This window comes from Urocitellus parryii, chromosome 2 (genome assembly GCF_045843805.1).
Source record: "Urocitellus parryii isolate mUroPar1 chromosome 2, mUroPar1.hap1, whole genome shotgun sequence".
NCBI classification, from domain to species: Eukaryota; Metazoa; Chordata; class Mammalia; order Rodentia; family Sciuridae; genus Urocitellus; species Urocitellus parryii.
In genome coordinates, this window is record NC_135532.1 from 174,637,854 (window position 1) to 174,661,855 (window position 24,002).

The following is a 24,002-nucleotide window of genomic DNA, read 5'->3' on the forward strand; positions in this document are numbered from 1 at the left end:
TGTCACTTTGAGGCTTCAAGCAAAATTTCTGATCATGTCTACTTAAGCTACACAGTTAATCATGCAACCTAGAAAGTTTGAAGCCATAGGAAAAGTTTTAGACTGGTTACAGATACTGATAAAGCATTGTGTGTTCTCAGTTCCCATTGGGGCAGACTGAGAGGGCCTCAAATACAGAATAGTGGGAGAATAATTTGTGGGTGTGCTGGGAATTGAACCCAGGGCCTCCAGCCTGCTAAACAGTCACTGTATCACTAAGCTATGCCTGCAGCTTCTGGGAGAATGATTCTTAAGGGTAAGATATAGAAATGGCTGGAGAGTTTCCCACCACCTCTCAAGGACAGAAGTAGAAGACAGTGCTGGAAAATTTTTCCAGAATGACTTGTTTTGGTAATGACCAAACATTGAGAGAGCAGACACAAAGTGCCATTAAATACAATACCATTCCATGTTCAAAGAGCTTTGTGAGAAACATGCCTGTTGATCCAGGGGACATGTGCTGTGGGTTCCAAGAATGATATTATCTGACAGACATCTCAGGGATTCTCTTATCTGTACAGATTGGGAAATGGCTGGATGAATAGAAGGGGCCTTCTCAAAAGTCATTGAGTAGCAGACCAGGAACTAGAACTTGGATCCCTGAATCTGAGCCACTTATTCTCTCCTTCACCATAATCTCTCATGTGTCTGCAAGGCCTCAACATGCCAGTCCTTAGGATACCAAAGAGGTAAAGCATTGTGGCAAGTTTGGGAGAGGTCATTCAGGAACATCATTAGCAGTGCATTGTCTTTTCACAATCAGGTACTATTGTATATTTAAAACATTACAGTGGCTGGAAGGCATAGGGCAGGAACAGACATTAGGTGCCATTGATTATACCAGGATTATTGGGACCTTGGCAGCAGAACCGTGACTGGTCAGATCTTTGGTGTCTGAAGGAAAAGGGAATGGGCTTACCCAGAGGGCAGAACAACCAATGGCTGTGCCCAGAAGAGGCAGCAGTGGGGATCCTGAAGGAGGACCAGGGCCCCATGGCAATGTCACAGCCCAGCTGCCTTCATACAAGGTGGAGTAGCATAGATTCTATAGCTGAATCTTGGGCAGTGGCTGCTCCAGTTCCATGATGTGAAGACTAAGGTGGTCCCTCCAAGCCCCACTCAGCAGAGAGGACAGGACTGGTGGGTCCTCCAGGGTCAGGTGGGGAAACATGAGTGTCTCATTCTTGAGGGGAAAGCTGCATTTCTCCACGGTATGCCTGGTTGTCCCAGGGGTCACCACAAAGAGACGGCAGAGCCATGGCCCACCAGCCACCTGGCAAGCTGGTTGTCTGGTAAGGTTGTTAAGTGCTTGGCAAAGTACCCAGTCCTCATTTCCACCCATGTCCACCACCTCTACAGATGACTCCAGGCCTGGGAGGTGGAGGAGGTGCTGGGGGGGCATGTAGGTATGAGTAAAAAGGAGTGTGTAGTGGGTCGGCATGCCTGGGAGCACAGGTGCATGGACCACCTGCTCCAGGTATTTTAAGCCAGGTACCATGCCTCCCTGATGCAGGCAGCCAAAGAAGAGGGCACCTAGAGCATTAAAGAGGACCAGGGTCCCCTTCCAAGGCACAGGTTGGGTTTGTGGACTACAAAGCAAGACTAGGGGGACCAGGAGGGGAATCAGGAATCGAGCCTCCTGGTGGCTAAAAGCAGACAGCAGGGCCAGGGGTGTGAAGTAGAGGAGAAGGAGGTAAGATCTGGGACTGGACAGCAGGCTCTGGGCCCGTAAGGCCCTCTGGAGGCCCATTTGTGCAAATGCCTGGAGGCTGACTTGCAACTGTTGCCAAGCAGCCTGTAGTGCCTGGGCATGTAGCACCCCAAAGAGCAGGAAGCCATTGACTACTAGGTGAGTGAGTCGCACATGTGTGCCATGCCTTGCAAGGTTTTGGGGATCCAGATTGTACTGTAAAAAGTTGACAGGTGTAAGGACAAGGCTACTGGATCTTGAAATGCTGGAATAGTACCAGCTGTCCATGGCCACAAATACTACTGTAGTGAGTGCTGCCCCAGGGAGCAGCACCAGAGCTTCCCAGATCAGGGACTTGAAGCCAGGGTCCTTGACTCCACGAGTGCCCCAGACGAAGAGGGGGATCAGAGCAAAGGCCAGAAAGGTGGGCCGGTTGAAGAAGCCAGCAGCCACGATGGCCCCAAGAAGCCAGTTGTACCACCATGGACATGAGGTAGGCTTCTTGGGTGTGGGGCTCCATGCCACATGAGGGGACACCAGCACCAGCAGCCATGTGAAGAGCAGTCCCTCGATGGTGTTGGAGAAGGTCCTTGTGTAGAAAACCAGGGTGACGTAGGAACCAGACAGCAGGGCCAGGGCGTTCCAGCGATCTGCCCCCCACTGTGGGGCCAGGTGGTACACAGCCCCATCCAGGGCAAAGGAGAGGGTGGTGAGGAGGAGTCGGGGCCCTACCAGCAGCACATAGCCACTCATCAGGCCAGGCCACAGTCCCAACTCTTCCCAGAGCCTGAGCAACCAGAAGGCAGAGCCAGAGGTCAGCAGTGGGAAGACCACCGTGCGGCAGGAGCTGCTGGGGTAAAACTCCCAGGGCCGTGAAGCCTGCACGCCCAGGATGTCCTCTGCAGAGAAAGAGGCGGAGGTGAGCCAGTTTCCAGCTCTGGGCAGAATTCTAGGATGGCACCCTAAACTCCCCACCCTCTAGTGGACATTTCTTTACTCCTTGGACTAGTACAGTGTAGATTTTACTCCTGTGGTTAGGTTAGGTTAGGTTTTATGGGAGTACTGACTGAAACAGGAGACTATTGGATGGGCCTGACCTCATCACAGCAGCCCTTTAATAGCAAAGAATTTTCTACAGCTGAATGCAGAAGAAGCAAGCAGAGATTCAAAGCATTGATATGCCCCTACTGGCTTAAAGAAGGAAGGGGCTGTTAGCAAGGAGGGTGGGCAGCCTCCAGAAATTAAGAGCAAGGGACTACAGTCCCATAATTGAAGTGAATTAAATTCTATCAACAAGAATGAGCTTGGAAGCAGATATTTCCTCAGAGCTTCCAGACAAGAACTCAGTCCAAAAGCATGATACACTACGATCTCAGTCACACAAAATGGGATATTGTGTATATACGCACACAACCTAGAGGGACACATCCAACTAAGCTGCTTGTGACTGGATGACTTTGTTCTTTGCTTGTGTTTTTATTTTTCCTGTAATGTTCAATTAACTTTTTTAAAAAATAAAAATCTATTTTAAAAACCTGAAGAAAAAAAAAAAGAACTCAATCCAGTCCTTACCATGATTTCAACCTTGTGACACCCTGAGCAAAGATCCCAATGCTGGACTTCTGATCTACAAAACTGCAAACTAATAATTTAATTTCAAACTGTAATTTTAAACTGCTAGGTTTGTGATGGCTTGTCATAAAGCAGTAGAAATTAATATAGAGGAACTCAAGGTGGTTGAGGCCACACTCTGTTGGAGACAAAGGGAACAGTACTTGGGAGATGAGGTGACAGTGTACCCTGCAAGGGTGTGGTAGGGAGCAGGGGAGACTTCATTCCTTTTTTGATATTTCTAGGATCAGAACTCATCTCTAAGAAAGATTTTTGTCAGGAAAAGAGGTTGTGAGCGTAGGGACAGAGAACAAACAATAAGGGTTATGGACAAATATAATCTTAGTTTTGTTTATGATACTTAAATTTTTACAAGAAAAAGGAATTCAAGCAGTATTTATATAATTTCAAAAATACTTGCTGCTTGAGGTTGATCTGTGACCCTGTTCCCCAGTGTTCCATAGCTCATTGTTTGGGGTAAGGGAACAAATTTTAATTTCTGCATCTCCAGTCCAAACCCCACTGTCCATAGCATTTCATGCTTGATAACCTTGCTGGCTGTTAGAGCTGATTATATGGCCTGAGGATCATTCAGGCTCTTTGCTTCTGCTACTTATTCCTCCAGTCTTTTGGCCATTTGATCTATATCAGAAGGTGAAAGGGAAACAGAAAATCTAGCGTCAAGTCAATCCAGCTGCTGTATACAATTCAGGTTTAAAAAAACACTTAGGACATAAGACCAAAATTTTCAATTTAAAATCCAAATCTACCTACTGATTCATGTGGCAGAGATAGCAAATCCCCCTTCCTGTCTTAGTGTCTTTAGCTGAACGCTTAATCAGATACAAAAACTTTGTTTCCTAGCTTCCTTTGCAACTAAGTGAAGTGTCTGACCAGTGGGATGGAAATGGACAAAAAGCACATGATTTACCAAATGTGACCTTAAAGGGAGTAGGCATGTCCATTTCCTGTTTTCTAGAAAGACAGTTTTAGACTTGAAAGCTACCATCTTGAACGACGAGGAGGAAGTCACACACTGATAGCATCCAAAAGTCCTCATAGATCTTGGTAACCATCCTCTTGATATACCTTTCACCACCTAGTAGATTTTGGTTTTGTTTGTTTTCTGCAGTGCTGGGATTGAACTCAGGGCTTCACACATACTAGGCAAGTGCTCTACCACTGAGCTACATCCCCAGCCCCTAGTGGATAAGTTCTAACAAGTGAGTATCCTATGTCTGCGTTCCCTCTCTCCTTCCTTGAACTACAGTGGGAAAATTTTCATATTCTCAGATCACAACTCTGTGTAAGCTTCCCCAGATACTGGGAAAGCCCAACTCTCATCCTTCCGTTAAGGAGTCCATCATAGCTTTCATTCTGAATGACCTGTTGGTCCAAGCAGAAAAACATCAAAGAGGCTGGTTGGTGTTTCATCAGTATCATCCAGAAGGTCAGTGTTGCCACTCAGGAAGAAGAGTCCCCACTCCCAAGCTGTTGTCCCAGAGAGGCTAAAACAGCTTTGCTTGTGGAGTTACTGCTCTTCTGTACAGACATGCTTTCCCTCCCCAACTAAATAGCCAATCAGCCTCTCAGCCACTCAGCTGCTGCTTGTCTTAACCACATGAGAACTTTACCTGCCATGACTTCTGGTGACTGGAAGAACTCATCCGGGTGCACGTAGCCCGTCTGTGGAAGAAGACACCATAGCACTCGCAGCAGGCTGAGGCTGCTCCAAATCACCCAAACTGCCATCTTCAGATCAAACTGTTGCCAGACACTGGACCAAGATCCTGCAATGACTTCCCAGCTGCAACAGGTGCTACTTGGATCCACAGGTTCGTGTCTGCTGAGGATAACATTTATTATTATAATGTAAATTATAATATGTTAAACTGTCTGAACAAACTAAAAATGGAGCTATATGAACAAAAATAATGATCATGACAGTAGCTGCTTTTCCTACGTGATCACTAAGTACCAGGCACTTGACATACATATCTTATTTAATCCTTTCCACAGTCTAGGGCAATGGCTCTTTTTATACTTCGCTTATAGACATGGGAATTGAGGCCTCTGTTGAGTAACCTGTTTGTTAATTATATTTGCTAAGGATCTATAATGGTTAGTTTTAATGAAATAACTTTACTGGGCTAAGAGATACCCAGATAAATAGCTGGTAACACATTGTTTCTGGAAATGTCTATGAAAGTGTTTCAGGAAGAGATTAGCATTTGAATGGGAGTAAAGAAGATAGCCCTGGCCAGTGTGGGTGGGCATCCTCCAGTCCACCAAGGGCCTGAACTGAAGAAAAGGTGGAGTACCAGTGGATTTACTCTCTTCTTGAACTGGGACATCCATATTTTCCTGCCCTCAAACATAAGAGCCCCTGCTTCTTGGCCCACTGAAGTTCTGGAACTTAACACTACCATCTCCATCCCCTCTTGGACCCAGATCCTCAAGCCTTTGGGCTAGGTCTGGGAGTTGTAACATACGCTCCTCTTGTTCTCAGGCTTTGGACTGGGACAGACTATTGGTTTTCCCATTCTCCAGACTTTTAGTCTCAATTGTGAGCTAAATTATAATAAATAATGAAGTCAATTCTCTATTGGTCCTGTTTCTCTGGAGAGCCCTGATTAATACAGTGTCTCAAAATGACATTCACAAGTAGGACTAGGGTACTCCACAAATCTGGGTCTCACAGCACCATCCTGATCACCAGTTCCTATCCATAGGCCAGCATGGCCCTGTTTTCTGCAGTTCTGAAAACTTGGGAACCTCAATGGATTACACATATTTCCCCGTAAAAATTAACTACACTCGACCCCAAGGTCTACAGCAACTCCTGCCGAATTTCACACGCTCTGGAACCTGCCTTTTGAAAGGTAATGGGAGCTGACATAATTGCCCATAAAGAAAATTCTGAGTCCCTCAACTCAAAAATCAGCGAGAATCTGAGCCCACTGCATGATGGACCTATATGTCAGAAACATTTATTTATTTGTTTATTTATTTATTTTTTGGTACTGGGGATTGAACCCAGGAATGCTTAACCATTGAGCCACATCCCAACCCTTTTTATATTTTATTTAGAGTCAGAGTCTCGCTGGGTTGCTTAGGACCTCTCTAAGTTGCTGAGGCCAGTTCAAACTCACAGTCCCCCTGCCTTAGCCTCCCTAGCCACTGGGATTACAGGTGTAAGCCACCACACCCACCTGTCAGAAACATTTCTGGCAAACAGAAATGGAAGAATGAAAAACAGATGTGACAATCTGTTTTTCATTCTTCCAGAAATGGTGGCTTTGCTCTATTGTCCTAACTTTGATATTTTAAAGCCTGACCTTAAATATCTTTTGCTCTTGGGTGTGATGTTGTATCAGAGGAGACAAGATGGACTAAAGAAACAGCAGAACCCAGCAGATGTTGGCAGCAAGGAGTCTCTTTTTCTTTTGTTCTCTCTGTGTGTATGTGTGGTACTGGGGATTGAATCCAGGGCTTGCACAAGCTAAGCAAGTACTCTACCACTGAGCTACATATCTCTATCCTTTTTATTTTTTATATTCAGATAGGGTCTTGCTAATGTGCCCAGGCTGGGCTCAAATTTGCAGTCCTTCTACCTCTGCCTCCCTAGCTGCTGGGTTGACAGGAATGTACCACCACACCCAGCCTGGATTGATTTTTTTTTTTTTTTAGTTGTAGATGGACACAATTTCTTTCCTTCCTTCCTTCCTTCCTTCCTTCCTTCCTTCCTTCCTTCCTTCCTTCCTTCCCTCCTTCCTTCCTTTCTTGCTGAGGATTTAACCCAGTGCCTCACACTTGCTGGGCAAGCGCTCTACCACTGAGCCACAACCCCAGCTCCTGTATTGAATTTTTTTCTATTCTTTTCTGTCTCTTTCAGTTTGAAAGTTATATCCTTGACTTCCATCATGTTATAACATGTAGCATATTATTTAATGTTTTAATATTTAATATATTTCATATTATTATTTTACTGTAATGATTCTGGATGCACATTTCTTTTTACTTAGCATAGATTAAATTTTTTGACTTCTCAAACCTGTGGATTATAGAAGTAATATTCTATTAGTTTACAGAAAGTTATTTATAGAAAGTAATACTCCATTAGTTCTTTGAATGTTGTCTTTTCCCCTTATTTACTCACCCCATAGAATTAGGACTAAATATTTAAGAGAACTTCTCATTCTATCTTCCATGTCCTTTTACTTCTGTATTATATTTTCCAAACTTTATCTCATTGGGCTGTATTTTGGGCAAGTTCTGTTTCTGTCTTCCACATCTGCAATCATCCCTTTAGCTGTATCTAATCATTTTTTAAACCTATCTGTTGAGTTTTACATTTCAATTATATTTTTCTTTTCTATAAGTTGTTTGATATTTTCCATGTCTGCTTATTCTTTTGTCATATTTTCAAAGCTTAATTTTATTTATTAAATTATATCAAACATACTTATTTGGTATAATATGTCTAATAATTCTAGCATATAAAGTCTGGGTCTGAACCTGTTTTTTTTTTTTATTTCTATTGGTCCCCACTCACAATGTTCATTTATTGTATATTTATTGAATTATTTTATTTGGGGGCTGCTCATTTCTTCAGAACATTGCCTTGGAATTCTTTGAGGGCAGGGATGCTTGCTTCTGTCAGGTACATGTAGGCATTACAAGAGCAGGACTATTTTTAATCAAATCATTGACTCCAAAGTTTTTTGGTTATTCTTTTGGGAGGAGAATGGGGCCTAGTGTGTAAATGGAGACTGAAACTTGTAAGAGAGTAGGCCTGTGGTTACAATTTTTTTAAGTGGGAACTCCCAGACCCACCTTAATTTAATTAGCATCAGGATCCAAGAAAGGCAGTTTTCCTTGGAGATCTATGACATGAAAGAGCTTATTTCTAGGTCACCTTTACACTGAGACTAGCCCTGTAGAGTTTTTGCTTTGGGGGCATTTCCTGTTAGTCTTCCCTCTTGGTGGGCCCTAGGCTTTATCTTCTATCCTGCTAGTCCTGAGAAGCTGAAGAATTTGGTGCTGAGATTCACCAGCCCTGCACATGTCCTCCAGTCCACATCTGGCTTTGTACTTTGTGTGCCTCCCTGTCCTCCCTTTGTGCCTAAATATTGCTTTACTTTTTTACTCAGCTTGCATATTATTTTATTAAGCAGTTTAGGGTTTTTTCCAGCAATTTATTTCTATTATAAATCAAGGATAACCCTCCACTTCTGTCCTCTTAGCAACCTTAATTGCATTTTTCTATTTATAAAAATATGTGATTGTTGTAGAAGAAAGGATAAGAAAAAAAGAGGAAATAAATATATGTAAACATATATATTTTTTATTTTAAAACATATATATATATATGTGTGTGTGTGTGTGTATGTTTTATTTTTGTAGTGGGGATTGAACTCAAGGGTGCTTTACCACTGAGCCACATCCCCCAGCCCTTTTTACTTTTTATTTCTGAGACAGGATCTCACTAAGTTGCTTAGGACTTTGCTAAGTTGCTGAGGCTGGCCCCAAACTTGTGGTCCTCCTGCCTCAGCCTCTGGAGTCACTGGGATTATATGAGTATGCCACTGCGCCCAGCTAATACCTTTTTTTTTTTTTTTAATGGTACTAGGGATTGAACTCAAGGGCACTTGACCACTGAGCCACATCCCCAGCCCTATTTCGTATTTTATTTAGAGACAGGGTCTCATTGAGTTGTTTAGCACCAAGCCACTGGGATTACAGGAGTGAGCCACTGTGCCCTGCCAGCTAATACATTTTTAAAACAGGAAAAGGATCATACAGTGTTTGCTCTATAATATGCTTTTGTCATTTAGCCAAATATCATGACATCTTTCCACACCCTGTGAGCACCTCCTACACCAGCAGCCATCCCTCCATATATCAGTGTCCCCTCTCTCCCTCTGTTCTCCTTGGTTAACACCTTCCCTTCCACACAAAAACATGTCTGATTCCCAAGCAGAAGAAAAGTCAACCAAAGCTTTGTTGAAATTAGATGTACCTTCTATCCACTCCTTCTCTTCTTACATAGGAATCCTCAAACCATCTACATTTGCTGAATTCATTCCTCTCTTCTTCTGTTCTGTCTATTACCACCTGGCTTTTCCCAACGCTATGCTTACGTGGCCCACCCAGAAGCCTCCTCGGTTTCTCCTTGTCAAGCCCATTGGCCAAATCAGTCCCCTACATTGATGCCATTTAACCACATGGATCCTTTTCACTGTTACTATCTCCTTGTGGAGTGTTTTAATGCCCAGGAAAGGCTACGACACACACACACACACACACACACACACACACACACACACACACAAATCATTTTGTAGACTTCTTTGAAATTGAATTCTGTGAATTAGGTTTTCAGAATTTAGTAAGCAGATTTGAGACAGGCCTTATATCTGCAGTTTTCATTGTTTTCTTCCGGCAACAAGGGAGGGAGAACATGGAGTTTTCTCCCAGCAATTTCAAAATCTGTTCATTTTTGTTTTAAATCTTCCAAGAGTGAGGGTATTTTCAGGGAAAAAAAAGGGAAAGCTCATCACAAGCAGACCCTTGGAAAATTCTAAAGGACATTTTAAGCAGAAGGAAAAGTAACTCCAGATAGAATATCTGAGACAGAAGTAGTAACGAAGAGCAAAGCAGTGGGAAGCATCTGGAAGGCAGAGATCAAGTGAAGGCATCTTCCTGCTGCGTTGGCTTTTTTCTTCTGGCAGTCTGGTCAGGGAGAAGTGGAAGTTTCCTGACATAGTCCATGTTCATTCTCCAGCTTCCTTCAGTGAGAGCAGACTGACAACTGAGGTGACTGGCAATGGCTTTTGATCGCTAAGTCACATGACAGCTAGACAGCCAGGGGTCCATTACTGCTTCTCAGTAATCCTTTTTTTTTTTTTTTCCAATATTGGTTATTAAAGGACCAGGTGCATTCTACCGCTTAGCTGCACCCCCAGCCCTTTTTATTTTTATTTTGAGACAGGGTCTCACTAAGTTGTCCAGGCTGGCTCCCTCCTACCTCAGCTTCCTGAGTTTCTGGGATTACAGGCATGCACCACCACACCTGGCTCTCACTGATACTTTTGATTCTAACTCATTCACATGAATGCTGTCCTTGTAGCAAGGTGGCTGAAGGAGTCCCATCCAGACCCAACCACACTGACAAGAGCCTGTATTTGGGGGTATCTCTTTTTTTAAAAAAAAAAAAGTTTTATTGAGAGATAATTCATATGCCATACAATGCATTCATTTAAAGTGCACCAATAATGATTTTTAGTATATTCACAAACAGGTGCATCCATCACCACAGTAGATTTTAGAATAATTTCATCTCCTGCAGAAGAAACCCCATGAACTTTTTATCTAGCACTTCCCTTCCCCCTGCCACCACCCAGCCCTAAGCAACCATTAATCTATTTCCTGTCTCTGTAGATTTCTCTATTCTGGATTTTCATGTGAAGAGTCTCATATAGTAGGTAGTGGTCTGTGACTGGTTTCTTCTCTTAGCATGTTTTCAAACTTCTGATAGGCTTGTGGTGTGCAGCTCAGTGATAGAAAGAGACCATTGTGGGGATGCTCTCCTGAGGTGTTAACTCATGACCTATTACCCAAGTATACTACATGTCTTACCTGTCCTTCTCCAAACAGTCTTATTGACCACAGAGACCAGGTCCATCATAAGTCCAGGATGCCTTCACCATAATATCTCCAAGAATAAACCAGATGAGCAAATGAGGCTCTCCTGTCAGTGTGGAAGTACAGAAGGCAAACAAACTCCTGGGCCTTTAACCTGTTGCTTTAAAAGCATGGCATGTGTTTTCTTCTACCCCCACCCCTGCGTCCCCTTAGCAGCTGCAACAGTTAAATCTAATCACAAGGCTGAAATATTTGTGCAGGCCAATGGCAGCAACAGAAAAACACAGCAGTTCCTGGGACAAGCTAACTGCCCATTCCTCCAGGCCAGGACTGTGATGACACCCCTGGCCAAAGAAAAATGCTGGACTTTAACCCACTCCAGAAAATCAATGAAAGTTTATATCTCCTCATGTTTGGGGAGGAGCCTGCTCCCCCTCTCAATCAGTTCTCTCTTCCTTCAACTGAGGCCACAATTAAAATGTTGCCTGTATGTTCACACTCATTTGGCTGGATTTTTGTTTTTGTTTTTAAATACTTTTTTATTCTAATTTGTTACATATGACAGCAGAATGCATTACAATCCATATTACACCTATAGAGCACAATTTTTCATATGTCTGAGTGTATACAAGGTATATTTTGTTCCTACTATCACCCAGTCAGAAATTCCCATCAGTAGAGCACTTACCAAGAATGAGGAGGCCCTGAGTTCAATCCCCAGTATCCCCAAAAGAGAAAAAAAATGTTCATGCATGTTGTAGCATGTATTAGCACTCTCTTTTTATGGCCAAATAATATTCCAGTGTATGTGTATACAATATATTATACACACACACACACACAGTGCCACATTTTGTCTATCCATTCATCTATTGATTAACATTTGAATTGTTTTAATTTTTGGCTAATATGAATAATCTTGCTATGAACATTTGGATTACTTTCTTTCTTTTTTTGGGGGGGTGTTACTGGGGATCGAATCCAGGGGCCCTCAACCACTGAGCCACACCCCCAGCCCTTTTTCTTTTTTATTTTGAGACAGGATCTTGCTCAGTTGCTAAGGACTTGCTAAATTGCTGAGGCTGGCCTTGAACTTGTGATCTTCCTGCCTCATCTCCCCAAATTGCTGGGATCACATGCATGTGCTATAAATATTTGTATAACAAGTTTCTGTGTGGATATGTTTTCATTTCTCTCAATAGATACCTAAGAGTGGAGGTTATATGGTAACTCTGTGTCTAATTGTTTGAGGAAACTGCCAGATTTTTTTTTTTAATACTGGGGATTGAATACAGGGTGCTTTACAACTGAGCCCCATTCCCCAGCCCTCTTTTATTTTTTATTTTGAGACACGGTCTTGCTAAGTTGCTTAGGGCCTTGCTAAATTGCTGAGGTTGGTCTTGAACTTTCCATCCTCCTGCCTTGTCCTCCAGAGCCACTGGGATTACAGGCATGTGCCACTGTGCCTGGTTGCTAGATTGTTTTGTAAAGTTGCTGTACTATTTTATATTCCCAACAAAACTATGTGTGAGTTTTGATTTCTCCATACTCTGACCAACATTTGTTATCATCAGCTTTTTAGTCTAGCCATTCTAGTGGCTGAGAAGTGTTATCTTATTGTGGTTTTGATTGCACACACACCTTTTAAGATCAAGGAAATCTTGGCCAGGTGCAGTGGAGCACACCTGAAATCTGGATGACTCAAAAGGCTGAGGAAAGAGGATTGCAAGTTGGAGGCTGACCTGGGCATCTCAAAATAAAGAACTAGGGATATAGTTTAGGGGTGAAGCACTTGCTTTGCATGTATGAGGCCCTGCGTTTCATCCCCAGTACTGGTGAAAGAGAAAAAAAAAATCAAGGAAATATTTTCTGAAGTCCCCTAGCAGACATTCTACCAAGTTCTACCACACAGAACTGTATCAACTACATCTTCTTAAGCCAGTTACTTGCAAGGGAAATGGGATTGCTGTTGACAACTTGCCTTGAGGGTCAGCACTGGGATTGTGGGCTGCTTCCTCCAAGGCACCCTTGAGAGGAGGACACTTGCTCTGACCTCTGGCTTTGTTAGGAAGATGGAAGTGAGGTGGATCAACCAACTGTGTGGCTTCTACATGTGGCATCCAAGGCATCAGGTGCTCTTGGCTTTCCTTCTCTTTCTCTGTCCATTTGATCTTAAGCTTCTTTTCCTCTGTCCACTCCTCAAATGTCACTTCTCACCATACACACCCTTTTTAAACCATTTCATTTATTCGCATGGTTTCAATTTCTAATAATAGCATTGCCATTTATTAGACACATTTCCCTTCTTTGTCCCCCACCCCGTCTCAAGAGATAGGGTACTGCTACCTTGCCCAGAATGGCCTCAAACTCTTGGACTAAACTAATCCTCTGGCCACGGCCTCCTGAGTAGTTGAGACTACAGGCACACACACCACTGTGCCCTGCTCATTATCTCATTATATTCTTACAATGACTGTATAACCCTATGATTACCCTATCTTGTACAATAATTAATAGGTACCCCCCCAAGGTAACAGAACTAGTAAGTTAGTGAAACAAAGCATTGGACCCAATTTGTTTGACTCCACTGCCTGTTAGGCTTCTGCACCTGCTCCCTGCAGCAGTGAGAGAAATATAGTTTGTACAGTTCTTCAGTCCCCCATCCCAGGAATTATCTTCCCTCTCCCTTCACTATGCAACACCAACTTTGCTTTTAATCATTCATTGAATCCAGCTTTTAGTCTCCATCCATTGTCACTCATCCATCTAGTCTAAGATGTCATAACTGGGGTACATGTTGCCTGGAATTCCTCACCCCTACTGGTGACTGTGCAGGACTTCAGATGGCTGGAGTCTCAGGGTGGTTGCCTGTAGTTGAACACAACCCCCTCCTTTACTACCTGGTGTGTCTTACAGCAGGAATCAGTTTCTCTGTGTGCACATGGAGAAATACATTGAGAAGCAAGTTCCAAAGCAGACTGCGCCCAAACCTCCACTCTCCCTCTCCATTCCATCCATCTTCCTGCCTGCAGCCAGAAAGAGCCAATTATGCTCTGTACAAAATCTCTGGATGGGAGGGGGCAGACCCCACACCCTCGGGACCATGTCCAAAGTCCTGTTGATGGCTTTCAAGATCCTCCACAGCCCCCTGTCCTCTCCAGTCTCCACTCCTACTTAGTTACCAGTGGAACTTCTTCTGTAGCCCCTTCTCTGTTCAGTACCATTTCTCACTCAACTTCTTTGCTAGTGTTGTTTCCTTTTCTTGTTATGCTACTGATAACATGAAGGTTAAGACCAGCTGGGGATCAAGCAACCTAGGTTTCAAGTCTCTGCTCTGTCACATGCTGGTGGTGAGAGTAATATCTTAACCCCAACTTATATCTCCTCTGTAAAATGAGTTGCCTACTTCCGGGCTGTTGTGGAATGAAAAGGGCAGGGGGTGGGGGAAATGCAGACATAACAAGTAGTTGCTCTCATTATCCATTTTGCTTCAACTGGTGGGACCCCTGAGAAGGCTCTCTAACTCGCCTTCCAAAGAACTCCATATGACGTTCTGCACTGCACCATACACTGACAGTTGTCTGGTCACTGCCCTGCCTGGCCGAGGTCCCCCAGGGCTGGGATCCACTGGGATGAGTCTCAACCCCTCGGGTCCAATCCTGGATGGGCCCACTGTGGCCCTTTTATCAAGAATAGGAAGTTCCCCCAAGGGGTTGGTGATGTGGGGGTCACTGACCATCACAAGTGCTAGAGTTCTCTAGCCCCCCTCCCCCACAGCTGCCCTCTCAGCAGCTCTCCAAGCCAAAGGCCAGGCTGGAGGGGCAGTCCTTCCAGCCATCTCTTGCCTGGTAATCAAGGGGGGCAGATTCACCTAAACCCAATTAGAACGAGAGTCTGCTCATTTACTGAACAGTGAGCAAACAGATATGCCCGAGTCCAAATCCTGCTTTTCCCGAAGACTCTGGCTGTGGGTCTCCCAGAGGGCAAGGGAGATAAGACTTAAGAATAAAGGGGCACGGAGATTGGACTGTGGGGTGGCAGCCACACGGAGACTGGGGAAGGTGTAGGGCAGGCAGCAGTGAGAGCCACGTCCGTGGCTGGAGTGCAGCCAAGAGGGAACCACGTGCCGGTCGCGGGAGGAGGCCGGGGAAAGAAGTCACATCCTTGGGGCGAGAGAAGGAAAGAAGGATGAGACTGCTCGGGGCAGACGTGGGTAAACAGACGTTTGTCCTCCTGCTCATGAGTCAGAGGACCCGCGCTGGCTACTGCTGCTCCAGGTTTCTCAGGAGCCTAATGTGTGGTATCTGCTCTGGGACTGCGATCGCATGCAGCTCATTCCAAGGAAGATCCCTACTTTCAAATTCAAACTTCCTGACAAAGTTCCTGGGTAGTTGCTTACAGAGAGGATGGCGGTTCCTAAAATATTTCTGTCCCTACTCAGAGCGGCTTTTGGAGCAGGTTTTAAGACTGAGGGAGAGAACCCCTGGGGGGGATGCTGCACAACAACCAAATACTGCTTCTCCCACCCATATGCTCAAGGACAATATCCTTGAAGGCCAAGATCTTGTTTCAATCTTCGGGGTCCATCCCAGGGGCAGACAGTGAGTGGCTCTCCAAAATTCCCTCTCCTGTTTAGTGTGGCACTTCATTCTCACCTTGACCTCAGTGAGGCTGTAGTAAACTCTGCAAGGTGCTCCACCCTGAAAGCATGGGAAGATCTGGGGTGGGCTGCTTTCTTCCTCTGGCTAATGGGCCTACATTTATCCTCTGATTGATGGAGAATGCAATGCAGTATTAAGCACACATCAAGGAGAGTGGAAGAGAGCAAGTATCTCCATTAACTGGGGTACATCATTTAACCCTCAAAGACCTTGAAGTACTAGTTTACAAATGGGGACACTGCTCTGCAACAGGAAGATTTCAAGTGTTAATGATTTTAATAGTGGTTGCCAGTTTTCTGAGGCAAAGGTGAGAGTAATGACATCTGAGCAAAAACAGTGAGGAATGTCCTCTTTAAGGAAAGCAGCAACTGTCCCTGTCACCCAGTATGCCCCAGGAGGATGCCCCCATGCCATCAATAAGGAAGGTCTCGGTAGATCTGCCTTTCTTTATTTTTCTCCATGCCCCCATACAGCTCCTGGGCCAGGAGGACATCCCGTCACTCGGGGGACAGACCTGGCCTGAAGAGTAGTCCCCAACACAGGAAGCTGATATTCTTCCCAGATAAAATTGTGGACCCAGGTTTCACATTCAGCAAATAGCAGTATCTTTTGGTTTCAACTTCATGGGAACCCAGTGAGGCATCTTTATGCCCCTATTTTATACATGGAGACTCTGTAAGGTTATGGAACCACCTAGAACACCATCTTCCCAAGCTGAATCCAGTCGCAGGAGAAGACTCAAGCCCAGGTTTCTGTCTGGGCCCAGGGCCAGTGCTCTCAGGTGGAGTGTAACCCACAGCTTCCTTTTCTGAGAAAATGGCACCTCGAGCCCCCTCTTCCCTAAATTCGGGCGGGGCAATGCTCAGAGCCTGCGGACCCTGGCTTGGGGAAAGCTGCCAGCGAGAACGCGGGCTTCCATGGCTCCTCTGCCTTCCTTCTCGGGCTCTAGCACTACTAGCAAAGATACAAGTGGACACAACTGCTGGCCTTCTTGTCTCCCCCCGCTACCCCCATCAGCTATTTGGGAGAGGCTGGGGCCAACTCACCCGCGCGCTGCCTCTGGGCCACACCTGCCGCGCTGGTGGCGTCCGGCGGGAGGGCGAGAGCCTGCACCCCAGGCGCGGCAGCCGGGCTGCGACAGGACAGAGGGCGGGGCGGGGGGTAGGCGGCCTGGCCTCACCACAGCCACCAGGGAATAAGGCAAATCTCGCAGTGCTCCAGACCCGGCAGAGAGGGATGGGAAGGAGCGCACGGGCGGGGCCCCTAGTGTGCCTTCCCCCACGATCCTGCCGCGAGCGAGGGTCACAGTGGGGAATCATGGGGGAAGCCCTGAGTCCTTCAGGCCGCAGGCTGCAGCCGCCGGTGACCGATCGGATCCGCCGGCCTTCAGGCTCTTTCTGCTAGCAGCTCCTCCTGGGCGAGCAACGCCTGGTGAGCAGCCCTTTAGCACGAGGACAGTTACACGGTGACATTTCTCGATCGTAGTAGGGTAGACCATCCCTGAGCTGGGGGTGTAGCTCGGTGGTAAAGCCCTTCCCTAGCCTTAGTGAGGCCGTGGGTTCAAGCCCCAGGATGGGGGGCGGGGGGAACCGCAATCACGGCTCCCCTGGGCGGGGGTGTCCTAGGACAAGATGACCTGCTTGACTGCGTGGAGGGTACGCGAGGAGATGGGCGCCACTGCACGTCATGGGGGAAGTGGCGTCGCCGAGCACGTTCGGTTCAGCCCCGGCGCTGCGTACTCCGGGGGCGGCTCGCTGCCGCGGATTTCATTCTGGAAAATCCCGAGTTTTTCTGCCCATTTCCGAGTGGCGCAGGTGGGGGATAGGTGACCGACTCTGGGTAGCTCAGCAACAAGGGGTGTGTGGTGTCACTCTTCTCCGGGAGTCCCCTGTGAGTCTGGGGGCTGCGTGGTGATGGAACCTGAGCCCCTGCCCCGGGAGCGCTGCGCGGAGAGCTCGGCCTGCAATCCGCCGTCCTCCAGCAGCCGCCGCTCCTCGCTCCTCTGCCACTGCCAGCACCCAGACCCGCGGCTCCTGGGCGGAGCTCGGAGTGCTAGGCCGCGGCGGGTCGCCTCCCGGGTTCCTCTGGGTCCCCGCCCCGGACCGGAGGGGCGTGTGGCCGGCGCGGTACGACGCTGCCCCCTGGCGAGAGAACGTTCCACCAACTTCCCGGGTGCCCCAGGGAGGAGAGTCCGCCAACCGCCTTTCCTTCCAAATCATGTTTTTGGAAGCTTAAAAGCAAAATCCTTCCACTTATGCTCTCCTTAATGCTTCACAGCGACGTTCACATTAAAAAAAAATGCAAACAAAACCAAGGAACTACTTTATTGAGCTATTATTTATATAAAATAAATACCCTAAATTGTTAGTATTGTATACAGTCCTATAACCTTTGACTGATGAAAACACCAGACTAGTCGGTGCCCCAGTTGGAAAAGCGCATTTCCATCCCCAAAACAGCCCCCCCTGCTCTTTTGCAGTCAGTCCTTCATCCCTCTTTACCTGGGCTCCAGTCAACCACTCTGATTTTTATTCCTCGGTCTGCCCCTCTGACAATTCCATATAAATAGGACCAATCAGTATGTGCTCTTTTGTGTGTGATATCGGCCCCCCTTTCTTTTTACTTTAGCACAATGCTTTTGAGATTCACCCATGTGGTTGTGTGTGTGTTGTATTTTCCTCTGACTTGTTCTTGAACTCCCCCTCAGGACAGTGGTTCCAGGGAATTTGGTCTTGAGTGTCCATAGTGTGTTTTCCACTAGATACTTCTGTACTCTCGGAGATGGCCTAATGCTTAAGTGTCTGACAGGTGACCCGTGTCTGACCTGTGTCCAGTTTATTCCAAGGTAGATGGCTCTATGAGAGTCCTGGCCAGAGAAGAAGGTTCTGGGGTGTTACTGCAGTAAGGCCAGACAGAGGAGGCAATGCAACACATAGCCCATGGAATAAGAGAAGTTGTATATTACTTATAAACCATGAGAGGAGAAGGGTGCTGATGAGGAGGTTAGGTAGCTCATGGGGGCCTTGTACTCAGCCAGCAGCTGGGAAGCAGAGAGGGATGGATCTGTGGGCAGGAGCCTTTATTGAGATCCAAGGTGTTAGTTACCCCAGCAGGTGTTCTAAGAGGGCTTCTACTTAGTTTGTTCAGAGTGAGCAGACTTAGGTTCTGGGCTGGGACTTAGGAGCAGTCACTATGGCAGATCTATGCAGTCCATGGAGGGTGTGGGGTTCGTGGGATGAACCCTGTAGCTTGTATCTCTCTGTCTTGTCAGTAGGGGGCTACCAGGAAGTGGTTACAGCAGAGAGGACAAGATATCTGGATTGACTGTATTGAGGAACTGGGGGGAGGGGGGAAACAGTTGTGCACTGTCAGAGGTGGCCAAGCCACCCTGGGACAACATTAAGTTTCTCATAGTCACTGGAGTGGATGTCAGTAGATCTCTTCTTGTCATTGGTGAGTAGTTTGCCATTGTTTGGGGACACCACAAGTTGTTTATCCATTTGAACACTTCAGACGCTGGGCTCTGAACCCTTCAAAGGTTCAGAGAAGACACCCTCTAAAAACCCCAAAAAGGACCCTTGGATTCTTTCTAGTTGAGGGATATTGTGAATAAAATGGACTTACACATTCCATAAAAGCTTTTGTATGGACTTATGTTTTCATTTCTCTTGGGTAAGTACCTAGAAGTGGATGGGCTGGCTGGTTGTGTGGTGAGTCTGTTTTTAATTTTATAGGAAGCTGTGAAATTGTTTTTCAAAGCAAGTCCACTATTTTACATCATCACCAGCGGTGCATGAAAGTCCATGGCAGCCTGTGGTTTGGCTTCATATCTTTATGGAATCTTTCAAAGAACCAAATTTCTAGTTGTGACAGCATTCAATTTATTAAAACTTTTCCTTGCTGGCTCATACTTTTTGTCTTAAGAATCCTCTTTACCTTAATATTTTCTCCTAGAATTGAAGCACTTTTTGCTTTTCGTTCAAGTCTCTGATACGTTTGAATTAACTTTTTTTTTTAAGAGAGAGTGAGAGAGGAGAGAGAGAGAGAGAGAGAGAGAGAGAGAGAGAATTTTTAATATTTATTTTTTTTTTTAGTTCTCGGCGGACACAACATCTTTGTTGGTATGTGGTGCTGAGGATCGAACCCGGGCCGTACGCATGCCAGGCGAGCGCGCTACCGCTGAGCCACATCCCCAGCCCCTTGAATTAACTTTTATGTATGGTTTGAGGTAAGGATCAAGACTCATTTTCCCCCATATGGATATTCATTTTCCTGAACCAATTGTTGAAAAAAAACTACCTTTCCCCTTTGATTTATTTTCGTACCATTACCAAAAACCCACTGTGTTTAGTCTAGAGGTAGGCAGGAAGGCCTCTGGACATCTAGGAAGGGGCACCAGTTAATCCAGGAAGAGGTCCAATGGCAGTTTTGTTTGTGGGTTGAATGGTCTGGGTGTGGAGGGATTGGGGGAAATGTGGGCTAGAAGCAAGCAACTTGGATGGATGAGGCCCTACCCCACTCAGGAGTATGTACTTTATCCTGGGAGTGATGGGGGCTGCTGAAATGTTTTTGTCAGAATTATAGTTAGATTTGCAGTTTAGATAGTTCATGCTGGTTGCAAAGGAGGGATTAGAGGAGGTCAGAATGGAGGCATCAGTGAGGAGGCTCTATTTCTTTTGGGGAGGTACTGGGACTTGAACCCAGAGGCACTCTACCACTGAACTACATCCCAACCCTTTTTATTTTTTTATTTTGAGACAGAATTCCGCTAAGTCACCCAGGCTGGCCTCGAATTTGAGATCCTCCTGCCTCAACCTCCCAAGTAGCTGGGATTACAGGCATGTGTCTCCATGTCTAGCTAAGGATGCTGTCTTTCTTTTCTTTTCTTTTCTTTTTTTCTTTTTGCATGGGGGGATTGAACCCAATGGCACTTAACTATGGAGCCACATCCACAGCCCTTGTTTTTCTTTTTCCTTTTTTTTTTTTTTTTTTTTAGATAGGGCCTCACTAAATTGCTTAGGACCTTACTAAATTGCTGAGGCTGGCCTTGAAATTGCAATTCTGCCACAGACAGAATTCAATATAAGTCATTGAATTATAGGTATGTGCTACCATGCCCTGTTCCAAAGAAGCTGTCTTGATAGTGTAATTGAGAGACAATAACAGGTAGAGAACTGTGTTTGTCCAGTTTGTTGCTAATAGCACAAAACCACAGGCTAGGTAAGTTATGAAGAAAAGAAGTTTCCTTTGGTTCACAGTCTGGTTTGAGGTTGATGGGCTGCATCTGATGATAGTTTTCTGCTGGCAGAATCTCCAGGAGGCACAGAGGATCTTGTGGTGAAAATCAGGGAGTACTTGTGTCCATATTCTCTAGTCTCTGTCCCTCTTCTTGTTCTTGATTTTTCTTCTTTTTTTAAAAAAATATTTTTTAGTTGTAGATGGACATAATATCTTTATTTATTCATTTATTTTTATATGGTGCTGAGGATCAAACCCATTGCCTCACATATGTGATGTGAGTGCTCTACCACTCAGCTACAGCCCCAGCCCTGTTCTTGGTTTTTCTTTGTACTCCTTTTCCTGAGATTGGGTCCTATTATGTTTCCCTCTAACTCCTGATCTCAAATAATCATCGTGCCTCAGCCTCCCAAGTAGCAGCGACTATAGATGGATGCACACCACTGCTTCTGCTTCTGCCCACTTCTTATAAAGCCACCAATATTTAATCATAGAGGTTCCACACTGCTCACTGTATCTAACCCTAACTACTTCCCAAGACCCCACCTCTAAGCACCACAGTCAGATTAAACTTACACCCCTTAATGCCTTATCATGGGGATTAAACTTGAACATGAGTTTTCAAAGGGGATAAACCATATTCAAACCATAGCAGGAAATTTTCTCTGGTTATCTTTTTAAAACTTTGATTGTTGTACCTTGTTTACATATTTAAAACAAATTCTGGGAAATTCAGTAAGTAGAAGCCACAGGACTTGGTGACTTTGGGAGTTAGAGGGAAGAAGGGATGTTCTGTCTAGGTGCTTTTCAGCCACCTCTCATGCTGGCTGTGCTGGCTGTCACAGCAGAGGCTCCCTTACATCCCTGGAGCCTCATTTTTCTCATCTAAAATAGAGATAATAATAGTGCCTGCCTGTTACCTCAGGATATCTGTATTGTATACCTGTACAGAACTATTACCATAAACACAATAATAACATTTAATTATCTGTGCAAGTAGTGGGAGCTGCAGGAATCAGTTACTCTTTTGTCACCACAGTCATCATGAATGAAATCAGCTGCTTTTCTGCTCTGACCACTGGGTGGCACCACAGATTGATTCTGTGGCTGCTCTACCTTCTTTTTATTTTTTGTAGATCAAAACCAGCAAGTTATTGGCAATTTCATATGATCATATGATTCTATCTAATATTGAGAGTGTCTCCTGCCTTGAGATGTTTCTTTTCAGCTTTATCACAGCTAAACACTGATCTATGCAATGGGTTCTTTGGCTGGGGCTCCTGACCAGCCATTAGAACTCTGCAGCTCAGAGGCCAGGCCTGTGTCCATGGTGAGGGTGGCCAAAGCCTTGGAATCCTCCCAGTAGTTAGTGGGACTTGCTGCCAGAGGTTTGGAGTCAAGGGCCCGTCTGTGCAGAGAGGAAAGAGCTAGAAAGACCATCTCAGAACTAAAGAACAGAGCCGGGTGCATTGGCGAGTGCCTATAATCCCAGTGGCTGGGGAGGCTGAGGCAGAAGGATCTCTAGTTCAAAGCCAGCCTCAGCAATTTAGTGAGGCCCTTAGCAACTCAGTGAGACCCTATCTCTAAATAAAATACAAAAAAGTTCTGGGAAGTGACTCAGTCGTTAAGTGCCCCCACCCCCGATTTAATCCCTGGTACAAAAAAAGGAAAAAGAAGAAAAGAAAAGAAAAAAAAATTGAAGGACAGAGGCTGGTGATCCCAAGGATCTGATTGCAGAAGTGTAGGCCTCCTGTTGGACAGTGATAGAAATTTCTTTGCTGAGCCCAGGAAACTCTGAGGACACACCATGGTCAGGTGAGCCTGACCTTTTGTTCCTTGCTTCTTGTCCCCCAGGCAGAGCTGATTTGAGGCCCCCAGCATTGTGAAAGAAGTTGAGAAACATCAGAAAGATCTCAGATCATTAACAGAATTGACTGGTGACCCTGGGAGTAGGAGTGACTGCTGGAAGGCTGGGTGAGGCCTCAGGCCCTGCAGCTCTCGGTCCAAGTGGGTCCACAGGTAAAGAGCCCCTGTTTGATCTGAAGCTCAGCAAACCCCACATTAGTTGTGAGGGGGTTCCTTTGGGTGCTTTGCCTGAACCTCTCCAGCAAAGGGCCTGGAATTTCTGTGTGTAACTTGGATGTTTTAGGGGATGGGAGCTCTTCATGAGCAACACTTACATATTTGGGCACTTATTTAATGTTCTTTTCAGAGAGAAGGGCTGAGATACAGTGGTTATTGTTTAGAAAAAAATAATTCACAGATTTAAAAATTTTTTTTTTGAAACTTGCAGCTGACCCTTTAGGTTGGGGGATAAGGTGCCACTCAGCTGCAATTTTTGTTTTAGAGAGAGAGAGAGAATTTCAATATTTATTTTTCAGTTTTCGGCAGACACAATATCTTTGTTTGTATGTGGTGCTGAGGATGGAACCTGGGCCACACGCATGCCAGGCGAGCGCGCTATGGCTTGAGCCACATCCCCAGCCCTAAAATTTTTTTAATTTGTTTTAATTAGTTATATATGAAAGTAGAATACATTTATGCACTTTGATATATCATACATAGAAGGGATATAATTTCTCATTTTTCTAAGTGTACATGTTGTAGAATTATATTGGTCATGTAGTCACATAGGTACATACAGTAATGTCTGTTTCATACTATCTTTCCTATCCCCACATCTCCTCCCCTCCCCTCCCATCACTTCCCTCTACTTAATCTAAAGTAACAGTATTCTTCCCTAGTCCACTCCCCCGTCCACTCCCCCCACCTCCCCGCCTTATGGTGAATTAGCATCCACATATTAGAGAAAACATTTGGCCTTTGGTTTTGTGGGATTGGCTTATTTTGCTTAGCATAATATTCACTCAGAGATTTTTTTTAAAAGTTACGTGCCAAAAATATAAGTATATACTGGGAAATTGATATATTATCATATTAATACATAAAAGAGAAAATGATATGGCTATATCTACAGATATATATTTTTATATCTCTACAGATTGTCCCCCCCACCCTCAGTCATATCACATTTTGAGAAAGTTCATGTACCCAAGTGGGGCACGGTGGTGCACACCTATAATCCCAGCTACTAGGGAGGCTGAGGCAGGAGGATT

The 24,002-nt window shown here is 45.3% G+C and overlaps 1 protein-coding gene across 3 annotated transcripts; it reads right to left on the reverse strand.

Annotated features, from left to right (window-relative positions):
- Positions 1 to 141: 141 nt before the first annotated feature.
- Pigz (phosphatidylinositol glycan anchor biosynthesis class Z (Gwada blood group)) lies at positions 142 to 16,877 on the reverse strand. 3 transcript variants are annotated; one of them, XM_077795360.1, is made up of 3 exons: positions 16,695 to 16,877; positions 4,975 to 5,183; positions 142 to 2,628 (listed from the first exon to the last, which is right to left on the reverse strand). In XM_077795360.1, exons 2-3 carry the CDS (start codon positions 5,090 to 5,092, stop codon positions 1,085 to 1,087), a joined length of 1,662 nt encoding a protein of 553 aa, XP_077651486.1. In that variant the 5' UTR covers positions 5,093 to 5,183; positions 16,695 to 16,877; the 3' UTR covers positions 142 to 1,084. The 3 variants fall into 3 exon arrangements, 2 of the variants coding, with proteins under 2 accessions (XP_077651486.1, XP_026234993.2); XM_026379208.2 differs by having other exon boundaries at positions 4,975 to 5,186; XR_013343274.1 differs by lacking the exons at positions 142 to 2,628; positions 16,695 to 16,877 and adding an exon at positions 3,575 to 3,982 and having other exon boundaries at positions 4,975 to 5,063.
- Between the last annotated feature and the right edge of the window lie 7,125 nt (positions 16,878 to 24,002).